At 41.2% G+C, this 18,889-nt stretch overlaps 2 protein-coding genes across 4 annotated transcripts; both read left to right on the forward strand.

The window, feature by feature from the left end:
• The first annotated feature begins 994 nt into the window (after positions 1-994).
• LOC117762292 (phosphatidate phosphatase LPIN2-like) lies at positions 995-14,085 on the forward strand. The gene is given in 21 exon segments (XM_034586882.1): positions 995-1,151; positions 4,753-4,953; positions 5,051-5,146; positions 5,256-5,524; positions 6,337-6,444; positions 6,598-6,648; positions 6,650-6,707; positions 6,930-7,704; positions 7,813-7,906; positions 8,361-8,548; positions 8,640-8,733; positions 8,836-8,905; positions 9,100-9,192; positions 9,516-9,574; positions 10,544-10,694; positions 10,799-10,947; positions 11,070-11,156; positions 11,633-11,785; positions 12,077-12,191; positions 13,059-13,162; positions 13,693-14,085. Coding segments are annotated over 20 exon segments (3,057 nt in total). The 5' UTR covers positions 995-1,151; positions 4,753-4,761; the 3' UTR covers positions 13,844-14,085.
• A 1,703-nt stretch (positions 14,086-15,788) lies between these two features.
• Positions 15,789-18,727, forward strand: trim107 (tripartite motif containing 107). Of its 3 annotated transcripts, XM_034586884.1 has the most exons (3): positions 15,822-15,916; positions 16,156-16,210; positions 16,684-18,727. In XM_034586884.1, exons 1-3 carry the CDS (start codon positions 15,837-15,839, stop codon positions 18,256-18,258), a joined length of 1,710 nt encoding a protein of 569 aa, XP_034442775.1. In that variant the 5' UTR covers positions 15,822-15,836; the 3' UTR covers positions 18,259-18,727. The 3 variants fall into 3 exon arrangements, with proteins under 3 accessions (XP_034442777.1, XP_034442775.1, XP_034442776.1); XM_034586886.1 differs by lacking the exon at positions 16,156-16,210 and having other exon boundaries at positions 15,789-15,916; XM_034586885.1 differs by lacking the exon at positions 16,156-16,210 and having other exon boundaries at positions 15,855-15,907; positions 16,668-18,727.
• The last annotated feature ends 162 nt before the right edge of the window (positions 18,728-18,889 follow it).

Consider the following 18,889-nt stretch of genomic DNA (forward strand, 5'->3'; position numbering starts at 1 on the left):
AGTAAATAATCAGAGCAGTAAAAGGCGACTTTCTTTGACTGGGATTAAATAATAGAAAGACAGAAGATGAGTGAAAGAATTCAAGCAACAGAAACATTAACGGCTCTCAGTGCAGGTGCAGTGACGCCCCCTACTGGACGAAACCAAGTATTGTTTCTGAAACACTGAAAAACCCTCAATAAATGATGATGAGGACAAAAATAATAATGTTGGCGGCCTATGAAATTATTTATACATACAGGCACACCCACATATTCCATTGTCCTTTAGAATAGATCATAACGTAAAATGTAAAAGCAAGTAAAGATAGATAGATTTAGGCATCCAGGAGCAAACAAAACAGTCAAACAGTCAAACACAAGAGCATAAGAATGATACAAGGTCACAATGAGTAAAGAATAAGTAGACTGCAGTGAGATGAAGGTCTACAGCCACTAGAACTGCTACAAAGCTGTCACTGTAAAAACAAAGTATGTGCTCATGGAGATATTGACAATGCACATATTTTAAGTATCAGGTGATTGAAAGACTCAAGTAACCCGAGGCCGAGTATTGAAGCCAAATATAAACACAGATTTAAAGATAATTATCTGAAGCTCCTCAGAGATTGATTTTACCTGCACACAGTAGGAACAGAGACTTTCGTTATCATGTGGATTTTGTGCTTGTTTTGTGTTTGTATAAGACACTTAAGGTTAAACATTACTCGTCAGTTTCAGGGGTTTTGTCACTGATTCGTCTTTAGTTCAACTGTGAGACTCTTTCCTCACATACAGTCCTATTAAATTGACTAAATCCACATTGCCAGTAACTTTTAACAGGTTTATGATTTTTATGAATCGCAAAATAGAATAACCTCATTGCGTAGCTGACGACTTTTACAGAGAAAATTAAAAACCTGAAGAATTTTAGCGTCTTTTTCTAAATTTGCTTACGTAATAAAGTTGGAGGCGGGACCTACTTTCTTTTCCCGTTCGCTCATTGGCTGCTGGAGTGATCGACTGGTGTGGTGCGCAGGCGCGGTGGACCTGGAAGCGTTCGGGATGGCTGTTGTTTTGTGCATCTGACGAGCTGCTCGGGAAGGTAAACTGCTCTCATCACTAACACAGGAAGAATAAAGTCTCTGACACGTTCAGCAGACCTCCAGCTGAGTGAGTAGTCAGGGGCACTGTGGTTGTAAACATGTCAAAGATTCATTTTCACTCGCTGTAACTTAAAATGTCGCTTTCTGACCCATCGAAGAGAGGTTACAACACTTCGCTGTCAACTAAAGCTAGTTGCTAATGTGGTGTAAATGTTTTTTCTGGTGTTTTCCCCTCGGTCTCTTGGCTGCAGTGGTTTTACTGGTTTGAGAGTTTGTATTGTTAGAAGTGAGACGGTAGATAGTTTCGGTCACTGACGCCGGATTGTGACGCACAGTCTCTAACATGGCAACCATACGTGTTAAAACTGTTGCGGAAGTTACGTAGAGTTTGTGGTCAAATAGTCACATGCGTGCGTTAAATACGTATCCGCACTCAGGTAGCACACACTGGGTACTATGGGATTTAATTCATTTCCATTTGTTGGATTGTGTCTTCTCTCTCACTAAACTAGCCCCCCCCCCCCCCCCCCCCCCCCCCGAAGTCATAGACTTTTTATTTTTACAGTGAGTAATAGAAGATGACACATACTGTCTTGCTGTGTTTGTGTCTGCTTGGAGACAAAGGTCAGTCGAAGCCTAGACATCTCTTTCCACATCCTTGACACAGCACACACTTGGCTTAGCGTGTGACCAGTGACTAATGACGGATGGGCTACTGTCCTCTAGTGATGAAACTCGACAGAAAATGAATCATCAAGAACTTAAATTCTTGATCACACACTAAAGGATTTAATCAAGCAAATGTCCAGATTGACTTTTCTTCCTATTCGATGCTCAGAATTTTGGATCATTTTAAACTGAATATTGTTTCGTTTGGGGTTGTTGGACATCTGGAGACGTCACACTGGACTTTTTTTTACAGCACCATCATCATCATCATCATCATTCTGATTAACACATAACGAGGTTAGATTTCTTCTGCAACCCTAGTGTTGACGACATCAGTTTGAATTCCTCAATGAGAAGTGAAATTAAAAGCTGTGAATATTGGAATTATGCTAATTAACACTGTTGTGATGCAGAGAGAAATGTGTTTAATACATCAACTACAGATCCAACATTTGAGCCATGTACACCAGTATGAACCGCCACACTTTTCCCTCCTGTCATTCGTCTACAACACGACAGTTTCACAACCATTGTCTCCTCTTAGCTTTTGTTCTTCCTGCTTTTGAAATAGTGCTGACTTGGCAGTTTCATTGATGCATTACTTTAAATCATTTACAATTAGAAAAGATGGAACAGACACAGAAAGGGTCCACGTGTGTTATACATCGAGTTTTTCAGCCGTTAAATAAGTTACAGGACAGACGCGAATGGGTTTTTTTTTACTACATAACAGGGCTGATTAGCTACATCAACTCTAATGTTAAACATCATTTTTCCTATCAGACCCACCTTTTTATCATGTCCTCCCCGTCAGGCAGCACAGGCAGCGCCATCCATCAAAATTAGCGAGTTATTTGCTTGATTTCCTCCCGGGGCCTGTGAAGGATTTTCTTTTCTCCCAGTGTTGACAGAGCATGACCGCCAGAGAGTCCTCTCATCTTTGATGGCCCAGAGAGCTGTGGTCAAGCCCAGAAAGAGTGTGGTCCATCGGTTTGTGTGTGTGAGTGGATTCTCATGCCAAGTGTGTTTGAATAGACCGTCCAGGCCTTTCAGAAACTGCTGGTCTGGCTGTCATGTGCAGCGCAAAGTGAGGAAGTATGAATTCGGTGTGACAGCGGGGTTTGTGCGAGTGTGTATAGAGTGGGCCTGTCAAATTGTGTGAGCAAGAGGAAGCATTGGTGTGTGACTGAATATACTAGGACTCTCTCATAGATTGTTATATTTTCCATCCGCGCTGAGAACACAGAGGACTGAAGTGCTGTCATTTCTAATAACCACTGATCTGATTTAGCTAGACTTATGCATCTATGACTTGGCTTGTTTGTTTTTTGGGCCAGAGCTAACAAAATGTAGCCTTACAGCCTCTGAAAAACATGTAAGAGTGCCCGTGGGTCGTGGGGTTGAGTAGCCTGAGCTTTGAGAGGCAGCCGAGGATTGTGGGGAATGGAGCTGACAGGTTCCTGTGGTGGAAATGGAGGTAAAGTTCCTTGACACCGTTCCTGGGTTCCTGTGGCGGGAAAAGACTTTATATTGGTGGCGTATGGCAGAGAGGAGGTCAAGGGAACACAGCCGGTTTGGGAAGGGACATCTGCATCCTTCTCTGTGGGTAAGGCATGAGACCATGTGTCCATTGTGTCGGTGTGTGTAACGTGTTACATCCCAGTTCAGTGTTTTATTATCTTTGTAGGAGGTTATCCTTTCACGCCTTTCTCTGTTTGTTGGTTTGTCTGTTTGTGAGCAAGAGTACGTAAAAACTACTGGATGGATTGCCATGAAACTTTTTGGAAGGATGCGATAGTGGTCAGGAAGGAACCCATCAAATTTTGGAGTGGATCTGGGATTTCTTTTTCACTTTCTTTTCAACATTTTCATTGATTTCTCAGAGAATAGTTCATGGATCTTGATGAAAAATCAGGCATGTTTAGGTGACAGATGTTTGTGAGTGTGTTTATTTGTTGATCCAAATACAAAACTGCATCTAGTGAAATTAAATGTGGTTTCATTAGGGGACTGTTGGGCCTTGGCTAAGGTATGCCCTCTCTGACAACTATTCAAGTTAAAGCTTAAAAGTGCAAAAATTACAGTAAAAGTTACATCCAGTTTAGACATTTGTTTTTGCAGAATCAAAATACTCACCTCAGAACTTTTGAAATATAAAGTATTTCGAGGTCGCAGCCTGTGATGGTATTTTCTTTAAATAAGCGCTGTACAGACACAACAGGCACTCGTGAGGCCACCTGAGGTAACATACTGCTCTTAAGCCTCAGAGGAGCTCATCTGATGGTCTATTCGTGTTGATGCAGGTACAAACTAGGCCATGTGATGTTTTTCGCCCCCTTTAGCGAAGTTTCTCTTCTTGACTCACTGAGACATGTTCTGTCCTGCTGCAGAGAAACTGATGCATCATGGACAGAGTTTCTTGACCATTCTTTTTAAATATCAACCAACTTTTGAACGATTGCCTCATAAACTCTTTGCTGTGTGGACATTTAATGGCCAAATGAGTCATATTTTGAACGTACGAGTTACTCCACTTAGTGAATCTTTTCACATAATCATCATGACTGACTCGGAACAATGACTTCAGTAGTTCCTTTTGTCTGTGACAAACCTCTAGATAAGTGCCTTTATTAGATCTCACCTCCCAGCTGCTGACCTTTGGATTTGCAGTCATTCATGGGAAACGTCTGCTAAAACTCTGAAATCTTCTCTTTTCTTTATGTAAAACAGGTACTCTCTTTTGCAAATGTTTAATGTTTGCTGTGTTAAGCATTTTCAAATGTACTACATGTTTTTTATTGAATGACCACTGTAACGTGTTGAGTTATATTCACTCTTAATGGAGGACATTGCTGTTGATTGTTGCTGACATTGTAAGAAGAGTGTAGGAACAAGCACCAGTCTACACAAAGTACTGAATATAAAGACTTTTTTCTTTCTGTCTCATGCCACTGGGCCTCACTATTCTCAATTCTTTTTTTCTTTTTTTTTGCTTACAGTCCCAGACCATGAATATTGTGGGCCAGTTAGCAGAGACGGTGTTTGTGACGGTGAAGGAGCTGTACCGTGGCCTTAACCCTGCCACGCTCACCGGAGGCATCGATGTCATCGTGGTCCGGCAGCCCGATGGATCGTTCCAGTGTTCCCCCTTCCACGTCCGCTTTGGCAAGCTCGGAGTTCTGCGCTCGAAGGAGAAAATTGTGAGTTTTTTTTGATTCTTTGTACTCAGATCTTCATTTTCTGTTGCTTCGTGGTCTGTTTGCTTTTATATAACTATGTTCATCATTTTGTTTTTAGGTGGACATTGAGATAAATGGAGATTCTGTTGACCTGCACATGAAGCTGGGAGACAATGGAGAAGCTTTTTTTGTGGAACAAAATGGAAATATGGAGGTAAGACAACCAACATTAATTGCCATTAGTTTAATCTCTGTAAACAAATGTTTACCCTTTTTTAAAAAACATTTTTAACATTTGATATTTTTCTTTTGGTCCCCCTCAGGCCCAGGTCCCAGCGCATCTCTGCACCTCTCCAATTCCCCTTGAGGTCCCTGAGGAGACAGAGGAGACACTCGAGGGATCCTCCTTTGCCGGGTCTGGTGCTCGCAGGAAGAAACGCCGTCGCAAACGCATGCGCTCCGATACTCACCTGAGAGAAGAGCACTCGTCATCAGATGAGAGAGAACGAGAGAAGGATTGGGAGAGAGAAAGTGATCAGGCTGGACCGGAGAGTCCTGCTCAAGAGGATCTTGTCTCAACGTTACAACTCAGGTCAGTAGTTGGGTTTTTATGGTGAATCATATCATATGTTTTGTGTCTTATCTTCCTAACATCTACTGTCACTACCAGTAACCACTGACACATTATGGCTGAAGTCGCCAGTTAACATAGAACTCTTTTCCATCAAAGTAAAGACATTCTGCTTGTAATTGTCACCAGTAATTTGTGAGCATATTATATGGCTACAATGTCTTTTTCTGCCAATATATCTGATGTATCTGATCTATTTGCTGAAATTAAAAACTATTTTTACAGAGCACAATCCAGGAAAACATACTTAGGGTCATTTAGTGATGGTGTTATCATATAGTTTGTCCAGCAGAGTCCACTCTGACGCATTTGTTTACAGTGCTCGTATCCATGTTTGTTGCACAAGTAGCAGAGTAAACATCACAGCCGATCAGACAGTTGTACAGAGTCAAGCTAACTAGTTTGTGAAAGACAAGTTAATAAACATATATATACACGAAGAATATTGGCCGATATATATATCAACATCGGAATTCTTTACTGCCGAAAATCTGTATCATCCCCAAAACTCCAGTATCTGGGGCTGTAATTGTCCCCCTTTAATTAATCCACAAATTCACATAGCAATGATGTATGCAAAGCCAAATACTATAATTAGATTTTATTATATATACTATTTTGGTAAAGGTGTTATATAATGACAATAATATATCAAATTTCAGTCATTATTTAATTCTCTGTGAAGAAAAGCCACTGTGATGTTGATTCTCCTCTAACAGTGAGTCAACGTATTCAATACTCAAACCTCAAAATCCTCTTGTGTTTGTGTAAAGTAAATCAGTGTACTACTCGCTGTCTGAGGAGCTAAGTGAAGAGTTGAGTCCCACGCAGACCAGAGACACTCGCCCGCACTCGGACGGAGAACAGTCGCCCTTGGAAAGGTGAGGAAGCTTAGCTTTTACAATAAATTAGTGAATTGATTTGTTTGTGTTTTAGCAGTTTCACTGGCAGGCAGTTTGAAATCAGTGCTCACTGATTTATGCGTGTCCTCTTCCTTACTTAAAATTTTTTCTGTATTTCCTTCTCCTTAGCAGCAGCGTGTTTTACAGTCGGCCGTCTTCTCCTAGAGCGACTCAGAGCTTTTTCTAAAACCGAAGATTCCCCTGGACCTCAGATGCAGTGGAACTGGGGAGGTTTTCCCATGGTACGCCAAGCAACACACACACACACACACACACACACACACACACCACACCACACCACACACACACACACACACACACACAGACACAAAACACACAGACACACACACAACCACACACACACAGACACACACACAGATGAAGCTTTCATGTCCTGTCTGTGCTGTGATGAATACTGGAGATATAAGACTCTCATATTTCTCTCTCTGCTCCCCCCCTTACAGCTGTGTCAGTCAGAGAGGACACCAGTGGACTTACAGCCCATCTCCCATTCTGGGAGTTCTCATTTCTGCACAATTGAGAGACAGGACTCCTTTGATATGGGCTTGGAGCCTGTGATCAGCTGTGGAAGAGTGGGCAGCGTAACAGTGGTCAGACCACAACCCAGGACTCAGTCACTCGACCTCAGCCTCGCCATGCACAGCACTCCTTTATCCATTGAGACAAACTCTCACAGTGAACACTCCACCTCTAAGTCTCCATCATCAGTGAAGACGGATGTGGACTCAAGACAAACACTTGAAACCACATCAGGAGAAGACGGGAACAGAGACTCATCTCTTTATTCTGCTAGTCTGAATAATGGTACTGACTCCCTTGATAGCAAAGAAAGCACAGACACTATTGAGCACGTTAGCACTTTGACTGAAACAGTTGGTACAGTTATGGCGGTCGGTGTGACCACCGTAGAAACAAGTGCAAGTAGTACAGCGTCATCACATCTACAACAGCAGGGGGCCTCCTCTGAACAAAGTGAACGGGGTTCAACCAGTAGTGCCCCTGTCAGTGAGGGGGACAGTGGGATAGATCCCTGTGCCGATGGAGGGGAAGAGGTCAACGGACCGGGAGTGGTGCAGGCGTCCAACGGAGACACTCTGCCCAACAGCACTGCACCAAAAGATAAAGCTGGAGAAGTGAGGGACGACTGGCCTGCTGCAGAGGGGTCAGCAAACTCATCTGAGATGTCTGCCAAAGTGGAGCAAGAGGGCAAGAAGAGAGGTTGTTGCTTTTTCATTCAGGAAACATTGCAAGCCTCATTTTAGACTAAAGAAATATCTTAATGTCACCTTTGTTCACTAATTGTTTTCATGTGTCATTCGGTCACAGGTAAACGGAATCACCATCTAGAACCAACCGATATTTACTTGGATGATTTGACCTCACTGGACCCAGATGTGGCTGCACTCTATTTCCCAAAGAGGTGAGAAGTCACATTTGGATATTCCTCCCATAATACACTCAACTTGTGGGGGCTGTGCCTCAGGGGTTAAAGCAGTCGTCCTCTAACTAGAAGGTCGGCAGTTCGATCCCTGTCTTCCCCATTCCGAATGCCAAAGTGGTCCTTGAGCAAGATTACTGACCCCAAATTGCCACTTCTCATAGAGAAAGGTGCTGCACATAGATGCACTGTATGAATGTGTGTGTGAATGTAAAACTGTACTGTAAAGCACTTTGAGTGGTCAAGACTAGAAAAGCAAATAAATAAATACAGACCATTTACTATCTTTAGACAAATTAATTGAAAGACACTAAAATACATTTAGTAATTGCCACAGTGTCCACAGTGACTGGTTACCATTGAAACATCTATAGTGCTGTGGTTTCTATAAAATGTTTCCTCATTGAAATGATATAACTGTGTGTTGTCCCTGCAGTGAAGCAGAGGGAGCATCTCAGCACGGGGCGGAGCAGGGCTCACTCTCAGGGAGTCAATCCCCTCACTCAGTGGGCAGCGGGGCCCTAGACAGCGGCACAGAGTACCTGTCAGACTCCACCTCCTACAACATGGACATCAGCATGTCCCTCTGCGGACGAGAGGGCGGCACCAGCCAGATCACCAAAGGTAAATGGGTTTTTACTGTGTTTGTGTCGCTACATGAGGAAATGGGACAGAGTTAAATCAGTCACCATGATGCTTTTTTCTCTTACTCCAGAAAAGTTTATGGAGCACATTGTGACCTACCAGGATTTTGCTAACAATCCAGGGATCATTGAGGATCCAAGTCTTGTCATCTGCATCAACTCCAAGTAAGAAATAATGAAATTAAATGAAAATAGGTAATGAAGTGACTCAAATTTTCAATAAGTTAATGTCTATGATTGTTCATTAGCTGTTTTCATCTTCCACAGCTATTATAACTGGGCAGTCGCTGCCCCAATGGTCTTGTCAATGACAACTTTCCAGAAAAACCTACCCAAGGTATTTTATTGTTTCCAAATCAGACACAATAACTTACTTATTAAGTTCTTTAAACCATAATCAATGTTTTCATCAAGTTCTATTTTGTTGTTCTACATGATATAATTACAGACAGACAAGATCTTAGTTAGGTGGTGACTATGATGTGAGGATTCATTTAATCGTTGCCCTCTTTGTGGATGTGTGTCATACAGACTTCGATAGAGCGGTTGGTGAAGGACAAGATGCCCAAGAAGTCTGGACGCTGGTGGTTTTCCTGGAGGAGAAGAGACATGGACAATAACCAGGTAGATACTTAAGAGCTCCTGTTAATGGTTATTCATTGGAATATGATGGTGGAACTGCACAGAAAGAAATGATACATGTTCGGACCTAAACAATAACTATACACAATAACCACAAAACAGAAAGTTAAACAGGGTTGTTTTTTTTGAGGAGTAGCCTTGTTAGCTCGGGTTGGTAATAAGAAATAAGAGCATAGAGATGGAACAAATTAACAGATTAGATTATAGGCAACTTTTCACTGCTTTGTCTGTTTGTAAAAAAACACTATTGCCACTTTGGTTATTATGTTGTAATGTTGCTGATAATATAATTTTTTTTTTTACAGCTAAAAAATTCAACGGAGGCACCAGAGGAGCAGCTGGTCAGTGTTTCTTCCACAGTGAAGTAAGGCACCTCACAAGTTATCAAATCCTGTATGATCTGTTTCAGCTGGTCCTGCACATGTACAGATGCTCCACAGATTTCTTATGTTTGAGCTTAGAAATTCAGTCCGGTGGCTGGACAGACACATACTGCCAGTACATTTTTATTAACCTGTATTTTGTGTATTTGAATGCTAATAAACTCCTGTGGTTGTAGCTCCTAGACAGAGGTACAAAAACATTAACTAAGTATTAAGTAAAGCTACAAGCAGTAACAAAAGAGGATTGTATGTCGAGACATTAGCTGTGGTGTTCTAGTCCTCATCAACTTATCGTTGTCATCGATTTAGAGCTGTGTAGGGACAGTGTCACATCTTCTGATTTCTTTATATTGTAAGGATCCTGTTTTGACAAAGACAATATCAGAAGCAAACAGTAACGGAAAAAAACCCAAACCAGCTCAAGCAGACCTTTCAAAGATTTTACAAACTCTGCTCATGACTTGTTGTAATTATGTAGCTATATTTTTGAGAAGATGTCTCATCTTAAGATGAATTATCTTATGCAGCTGAAGAACCTCCTCACACAGGGCACCACAATACTAAAACGAATGAATTGGGGGGAAATTGAGGGGAATTATTAGATGGTTTCGTTTTTAATCGAGAAAGATATTTCTGAATCAATTCAAAGCATCATCCTGTAGTTCAAATTTGGGCCTCCAGGGTACGCCAAAGCTACATCCATAAAAGGGTGTTGCTCTATGATTATTCTCAAAAACAACTGTCATGACTGTTGATGATCACAAACTATAAGTATCTACGTCAACATGTGACAAACTAAAAACTTAAAACAGCTCAAACAGAAAATACATTATTTTATTCTCATGTACAAATAATTTCATTTGTCAGTGTTTCTGTCAGCATTATTAATAATGAACAATGATTTGAAAAGAAACATAACTTATTCTGAATCATATGTGTTGTTTCCCTAGAGCCACACTGGATGACATCGAGAGTGATGAGGCGGCGGGGCTCGGACGGAAAGCAACGCTTCCTTCCAGCCAATCAACAGACACCCTTATTGCTACTCAGTGTATCAGCCAGATGTACCGCAAATCACTACGCCTGACCTCTGAACAGATAGTAAAATAGGCTTTCAACTACACACTCATTATACTGTCAAATATACATTTACAGGTTTACGAATGTATTTATGGTTTTGTGCACTTTTCTGCTGTCTCACCCAGGAACACTTGAACCTGCGTGAGGGAGCCAACAAGGTGGTGTTCAGTGTGACTACGCAATACCAAGGCACCTGTCGCTGTGAGGCTGCTATCTACCTGTGGAACTGGGACGACCGGGTCATCATATCAGACATAGACGGCACCATCACCAAGTAAAACAACCGTGATTGCATACAAGAAGTCCAATAGACTATTTTTTTAAAACGTCATTACTTCCTATGAAAGATACACTGTCCCCGTGTTATGAGTAGTCTTGACTTCCTGTCTCTTGCAGGTCTGATGCTCTCGGCCATATTCTACCTCAGTTTGGAAAAGACTGGACGCACAAAGGCATCGCCAAACTCTACCACAAAATACACCAGTAAGGGAAATTAAAGTTGTCTTCATTTAGTTTCCTGTTCCATTCTTCCTTTGTTACTGTTTGTTTTAAACCGATTTTTCCCTCACACATGACTCACACCATAACAAGTAAAAACAGATGCGAGACACCTCCTGCTGGTGATTTCATTCTGATGTCATTCTAGATGCATTTGATTTGTCTAATCTGCATCACCCTGTTGGCCTGTTTTCCACATTTTCATGCGTCTTATCTTGAGCTCTTAAAATGAGGGCAGCTGTTGAGTTAATTGAAAAAAGACACAATTCCATTTGGGGTGCTAATATTTTCTCACACATATCTGAAGAAAAGAGATACACTACATGTGTGATGTTGAACGAGATGATGAAAGTGTTTAGGGGATTAATGCTGCACGTCAGTTACACGCACAAGAACTGGAAAACATGTTTTGTTCATTTTGTGAAACTAAAATGCAAATGTGGTTGTTTGTTTCCTTGCAGAAATGGTTATAAAATCCTGTATTGTTCAGCGAGGGCTATAGGTATGGCTGCCATCACAAAGGATTACCTGCAGTGGGTCAATGACAGAGGCACTGTGCTTCCTAAAGGCCCTGTACTGCTAGCTCCCAGCAGCCTCTTTTCAGCTCTACACAGGTAAATAATGCATACCACTAATATGCATTCCAGATGTTGTGCTAATTATATAAAGTGTTCTGATTCACAGTAATATATAGGATGTAGAGTTTTACTTCTGTTTCTTTGTCATTAAATATCTCATGAAATCACCAATGTACAGAATAGTTGGCACTGCTCATTACCTCTTGGGGGCACTCCTCTGAGATGAAGAGGTACAGATTATGCTCGGTGACTACACTGTGAAATAAATAAATGTGTTCAAGGAGGAAAAACATTTGAATGATTCACTGTCCCTCTAAACCTGTGCAGAGAGGTGATTGAGAAGAAGCCAGAGGTGTTTAAAGTTGCTTGTCTCAGTGACATCAAGGACCTGTTCAACCAGCAGAAACAGCCATTCTACGCCGCCTTCGGCAACAGGAGCAACGTGAGTAAAATTAAAACCTGAAATATCACACATCTTTCTTTACAATGTAAAGTCCCTTGAGTAAATGCATCTTGTGATTTGGCACGTTACAAATACAACTGAATGTATTGAGTATTTAGACACTTGGCTATGACACTTCAGCATGATTAAGCTGTTTCTACACACTGACTGGAGCCCATTGGTGGTAAAGTCAACATGATGTGGAAAGGCACACACCTGTCTATATAAGGTCTCACAGTGGACTCTGTCAGAGCAACAACTTCCACATGAGGTGGACGGAGTTTTCTGCAGAGCTCAGATACAGGGTTTTGTAGAGACACAGATCTGGTGAGTTCCCAAGATGCACAGAGACCCCCATGATAAAACCAGTGGCAGCACTCATAAAGCCTCCCTTCTGCACCTTTTAGCACCTTTTCACTCTCCTCACTGTCGCACACAGCCAGTGGGGATAAGGTGATAATTTGCTGTTCTGAAATAGCCCGCGCTTCTCCGCTGTAACACCGGGGCTGACTTTTCCTTTTAAAACTGTTTAATGCACATCATCTAATTGAGCTAATAAACACAGGTTGTTGGTCCATTTAGGTTTTGTGGTTCTTTTACTCGCTTCAATTACTTTTTGCTGGTTAGTGGTAGATTTACACATGAACCAACCCTGCTACTTATAGTCTACAGACTGGCTCCATAAACTTTAGTTTATGAGTTTTTTAGGTGGTTTAATGTGTCTGTCACTGAGGCCACTATACAGCTCTAATTGATAGAGTGCCAAGGGAGTTCTTTTTTAATCTTAACACAAGGTGGCAACATAAAAAATGTGCAAAAAGTAAAGAGGTCTGAATGTACTGTACGTTGCTGCCCTCTCTTTTGCAGGATGCTTACGCCTATAAGCAGGTTGGAGTGCCTGACACCAGGATATTTACTGTCAACCCAAAAGGAGAGCTCATCCAGGAGAAGACCAAAGGCAACAAGTCCTCGTAAGTGTGCGACACAATGTGGGTATGGAGGGATAACATCAGAAATGAATGGGACGACTTCCAATTATCACTTCTTAATCCCAGACTAGTTTTCAAATTCAGATGAAGCGCTTGATTTTCACCTTCAACTCCAGTGGCTCTAAACATCCCACTATTAAAACTGTAAATTGCACTCGCATTGGTCTTGTTAAAATACTTAAGAGTTTTGGCTTGACTGTAGACTTATGTTCAAGATACTCAACTATCAATTCAAAACTTTAAATCAAATTAGGTGTCTTGAATAGAATTAAAGGATCTCTGTCCTCTCCTTTTCTGTTTTGTCACTCAAACCCTTAAACCCAATTTGTGTAATTGTGCTTAAGGGAATGTTTGTTGCCCCGTCTCTCGTGGAAAATCGCTCTTAGTCTGAACATTACATTCATATTTAAAAATAATACAGGTTTTCCGCATTTAAATAAAATAAAATTTCTAAGCAAAAGTTCAGATCATTCAAAGTCTGTTTATCATAATAGTGTGTGTGTATTTTGCAGGTACTGTCACCTCAGTGAATTGGTGGAACATTTCTTCCCTGTGCTCTCTGCTGAGGGCAGCCTGTCCTCTGCCTTTGAGTATCCTGAGTACAGCAGTTTCTCCTATTGGAAGGAGCCTCTGCCAGAACTGGACCTGGATGCACTACTGTAGAAACACGCCCACATCTAACAAAACACACACACACACACACACACACACACACACACACACACACACACACACACACACACACATTAACACTCTTGCTCAGTTCTCTCAATTTCCAGAAAGGTATTTCAATGGATTGTCCCCAGCCTGCCTGAATGTTGCCTTTGATAGACCTGCCTCTATTATGAGCCACTGGATAAACTGGAACATAAAGAGGCACCTGTTCTTTTTTACGCTGCACTCAAATGCAGAATGCATTTATACAATAAAACAAACCATTTTGCATTCATCTCAGTGCCCTTATATTGTCTATAGCTGTTTACACACTGACCCAAATGGACAAATATGGCTTTAGACTGTTTCACTGACTGCTATTGTGTGTAACACCATCAAAGTCTTTCCTAAATGTTAATTCAAGCAGAATTTTTGTTTTATAACCTCAACACTGTCATACATTTGACATGGACCAAAATATTTTTGTACAGAAATAGAGAAATTAGATTAGAACATTTTAATTGAGGCCTAAATTCCTGCGAATGCCAAAATGGTGTAACTGTTGTTCCCTGTGACAGACCTAGAAATGAAATGCTTATACCAAATCACCATAATGTGACTAACTGAAACAGACCCACCCACACGTAGCTGCAAGACCAACTGTCCCTTTATTTCATGGACGTTGTTTCGATTGTGTTTGTGTATTCATGACAACAGAGAATGTCTTTGTGTTTGAGTGTTGTGAGGAGGAGGAGGAGGAGGAGGAGGAGTTTTTATAGCTGCACGTACCAGGCAACCAAATATGGTGTGTGAGTGTATTTAAAACAATTTGATTTATTCTTTATTCTTCTTCGTCTCCAATAAGTATGAGATACAGTAGCTGGAATTTGTCCTGATCAGTGTTTAACATTATTAGTTTAGTCTTAAAGTAGCCGTAGCCTCAGGAGTGAAGACCCTTTAAGAGCAACAAGGACTGAGTCAGAGCTCAATATGGAGTTAGAGCTGCTTGTAAAGTGCAATAGATTTATTTTTGATTCAGAACACAAGGACTGTTATAACAAAGCTGATCATTGTCAACTAACACTTTGTCATTGTCTTCCTACGAGCTTCGGCACCACCATGTTTAGAAATGTTTGTACACTACATGAGGCGAGGTGGGTCAGACTGACGATGACTTTTACTCCAGATGTGTAAACACATCGAGGGAGTGGTGGGATTTAAAGTAGTGATTAACCTGGCGCTGTGCCTTTATACTACCACAACACTGTTTTATTTATTGTCTTTGCATATCTTTCATCATCAAACTGTGTGGGGATGCATTAGAGACGAATGATGTTATTTTAAAACCAATTTAAAGAAATATAAATTAAATTAAAACACAACAATGCCTGCTGTCTTTTTTGTCCAGTTTAAATGTGACATGAGGGATAATGTTAATATTTACATTCAATATACATTTGCATTGATACTGCATACATTCAATTAACTAGTGCTTCACATTTTGTGCATATATGATGAAAAAACATGTTTAATTTAAAGTCATTTATAGGGCATGACATTCACTCCTTAGTCTTTATTGCTTTTATGCCTTTATTCAAAACAAATGTAAAAAAGAGAGAAAAAAAAACGGAGAAAAGGGAAACGAAGAGAAAAACAGTAGAGAGGACTTTTTTTATACAATACATTGTCCGGTAAAAAAAGGAGCTTACATCTTTGTGAATATCGATTTCTGTGAGTTAATTTTAAAATTAGTTCATTTTTAGTTAAATATTATTTTATAATATTATATTATTTTTCCTTTGGTGAGGCAATTTGTATTTTTTATTTCGTTGTGAAATAATAATATTTATTATTACTATTATTATACTAGATGGTGGAGCAGAGTGGACAAAGCTCTCGTTAACTCACATAAATGAAGTCAGGCTGTAATGAGGAGTTAAAGTTGACTAAAGCTCCAGTGGGACTGACTGAGGTTCTGTTTGTGAAGCCGTTGAGGTTTTGAATGCGCACGCCTGCGTCAGTGCGTTTTATTGACTCGTCAGACCAGGAAGAGTTGACACCGAGACAGTGCTGGTGTTTCAGGTAAGTCTTTGAAGCGCTTTGATGTGTTATGCTTTTCTTTTCATGACTGACAATCTATATTTAGACTTTTGTAAACAATTACGCACCTGCGATGTGCGTGAAATTGTGCGCACGTGTTACGAATAATAAAGTAAGCGTCCTGTTTTTACACGGAATCAAAGCCACGTTAGATTGAAATCAGATTTATGTCCTAAAGCAGCAGAGTCAGACTGACAAAGTAAATCTGGTTGATTTAACAGCGATATCAGTCGCCTGGAGGTCCTGGTGGAAATCCATGAAAACGAAACTCAACCAATAAGTAAACAGATGCAGAAATATGTTTGACCTATAGAGGCTCTTAACCTGTCATAGCCACTAGAGACATTTTCCTTCGACTTAGGTTCATCATGCAGAATAGAATATAAGTTGATGCGACCTTGTTCTGGCCTGGAAACCCACATTTTGAAATATGTATTTTTGAGTGCTACTTTCCATGCATGCAAATCCAGTACTGTTACCTCATGTTGTGCTTTGTGACGCTTGCTGTTGGTGTTTCCTGGTGGAAATGATGCAGAAGTTAATAAGTTACCACTGAAGACAAAAGGTTAAGTCCTTTGTATTGATTTGTGTTTTAGGCTGTTAAAATAAAGACTGGAGCAATGAGCATTTTTGGTCTCTGATCATATCTTGAGTAGACTCAAGATATATATATATATATATATATATATATGTTATTTTTAAGTACCCTTTAGTTAATATGTCTTACCATGAGTTGTCTTTTCCTCCAGTACCTGACCCCCATGTCTGTGTGTGAGACGGAAGCAACCCCTCCGAACATGAATCATTTAGAAGCTTTGGAGTTGGAGCTCACCTGCCCCATCTGCTTGCAGCTCTTCTCTGTGCCGGTTTCTCTTCCCTGTGGTCACGTCTACTGCTTTGCCTGCCTCCAGACCATGGGAGAAGGCCTTGACCAGCACAGCTGCCCTGAGTGCCAGGCAGCGTATCAGGGAACCACAGCCCTCGTGAAAAGCTTCAAAATGCGCAGCATGGTGGAGACCTACAAAGCCACTGCTGTGAAAATTGGCTCCACTGCAAACCCTTGTAACGTCGGCCAGGTAGCAGTCAGGAGTCAGGATAGCTCAGATACAGACAAATCAAACACAAAATACCACCAGGACTCCACAACAGCTGGGGGGAGCCAGGATGGCAAGGGTCATGATGGCTTGCAAATCGGGTCTGGATCCACAGGGTGTCCTCTTCATGTGGACCAAGAACAAAGCAGTGAAAAAGCCAAAATGGAAATGTATGAACCTAAATTCAGACTGGCAACTCAGGTCACAGAGTTGAACCTGAAGTTGGAGATGGCAGAGGGTGTTTTGAAGAAAGAGAAGGAATGGGAGTTAGAAGTGGCCACTGCTAATGCTCACCTGAGGGAGAAAACATCCAAACTGTTAGAGAAGATAAAGGATTTGTCCCAGGGCTATGTTGCAGAGGTGATGCAGATCATTGAGGAGGAGTTGGGTCCAGGTGAGGCCACGATAGTTGGTCGAGTCAGTCAAGCCTCTGAGCTGACTAAGCAGCTGAGGCGGGCGATGCTCCGAGCTGAGTCCCTGTTGACTGAAGAAGATGAGACTGCATTAAATGACGAGATCCAAAACCTACAACCGCACATTGTGGAGTTAATGGCCAAACCAATGGATGAAGAGGAAGACTGTGTGCAGTCAAAAGTCAACCCTGCACGAGTCTGTCCCAAGCTGGAAAACATGAACGCTGAGCTGCGGGAAAGACTTGGAGAGATTCAGCGCTCTCTTCGCAGCACCCTCAACCCTTCAGAGGTGACATTTGACCAGGAAACGGCCCATCCCAACCTCGTTCTCTCAGAGGACTTGAAGACGGTAACTTTCAGCGCTACAAAACAGCCCTACCCCATCTCCCCTCAGAGGTTCAACAACTTCTATCAGGTCCTCAGCACTCAGAGTTTCTCTGAAGGTGACCACAGCTGGGAGGTGGAGCTTGAAGGCTCCCCATGGATCATCGGTGTGTGCTACAGTGGGAAGCTGGCACGCACCGGGCTGCCCTCTGCCCTGGAAAGCAGCCAGAGCTCCTGGTGTCTGATGTGGTTCAACAACCTGCTGACGGCCTTTGAGCAGGGTCACAACGTGCCGCTGAAGAGGACCTCATTGTCAAGCAAGCTGGAGATCAAGCTGAGCTTCAAGACCCATAGGCTGAGCTTCTACAACATCAGCGCCATCAGCGGGAAGACTCATGTGTACACGTTTAAGGCCATCCTGACTGAGCCTGTACACCTGGCATACAGGATGATGTCAGGGCACCCAAAAGCACGTGTCACTGTTTATTCTTAATACATTTATATTACCTATATTGTTTACTTCTTAGCAAATGTGCTGCATTGAAGAACAATGTAATAATATTAGAAATCAAATCTGAGACTTGAATTGTATTATGACAGAATGTTTGATACTTTAGAACTCTGTCCTCGTTCCTCAGATAACTTGTTTCAAATAATTTATAAATACTGATGGAACCTCTGCTTATTAGGTTGGTTTTGTTTTGTGTGATAATGAAATACAGTGCTTTAAATGATTTGTCTAGAGATGTCATTAGTTTGCTAATGCACTCCTAGTGTAATGGCAAAAAGACTGAAATATATTATGTTTTCTGTCAGACAAATAAATGAATGAAAAGATTTATAAGAAAATTGTACGTTTTTATAATATATTGCATGTTTATATTATTACATCCTTGGGAGATGTGACTCTCATAATAGGCATTTTACATTTCTTAATTTGAACTAATCTAAACAAACTGAAGTAGATCCACCGTCTGTCTTTTTTTATGTTTTTTAAAATGTACTCAAACATTTTATTGCTAACAAACAGATGAACAAAAATAGAAACTTATGGTCCCACAACAATGGATACATGAAAAAAAAAAAAAAAAGATGATAAATAAGTAAAATGTGATATGATAAAT

Source organism: Hippoglossus hippoglossus, chromosome 5, assembly GCF_009819705.1.
Source record: "Hippoglossus hippoglossus isolate fHipHip1 chromosome 5, fHipHip1.pri, whole genome shotgun sequence".
Lineage (NCBI taxonomy): Eukaryota > Metazoa > Chordata > Actinopteri > Pleuronectiformes > Pleuronectidae > Hippoglossus > Hippoglossus hippoglossus.

What these genes read in the sequence shown, in the direction of transcription:
- trim107 (XM_034586884.1), top strand. Translation starts at nt 15,837, where the DNA reads ATGCGCACGCCTGCGTCAGTGCGTTTTATTGACTCGTCAGACCAGGAA. An exon ending in AGACAGTGCTGGTGTTTCAG is followed by an intron (nt 15,917 to 16,155) that starts GTAAGTCTTTGA and finishes TTGATTTAACAG; the next exon opens with CGATATCAGTCGCCTGGAGG. An exon ending in ATGAAAACGAAACTCAACCA is followed by an intron (nt 16,211 to 16,683) that starts ATAAGTAAACAG and finishes CTTTTCCTCCAG; the next exon opens with TACCTGACCCCCATGTCTGT.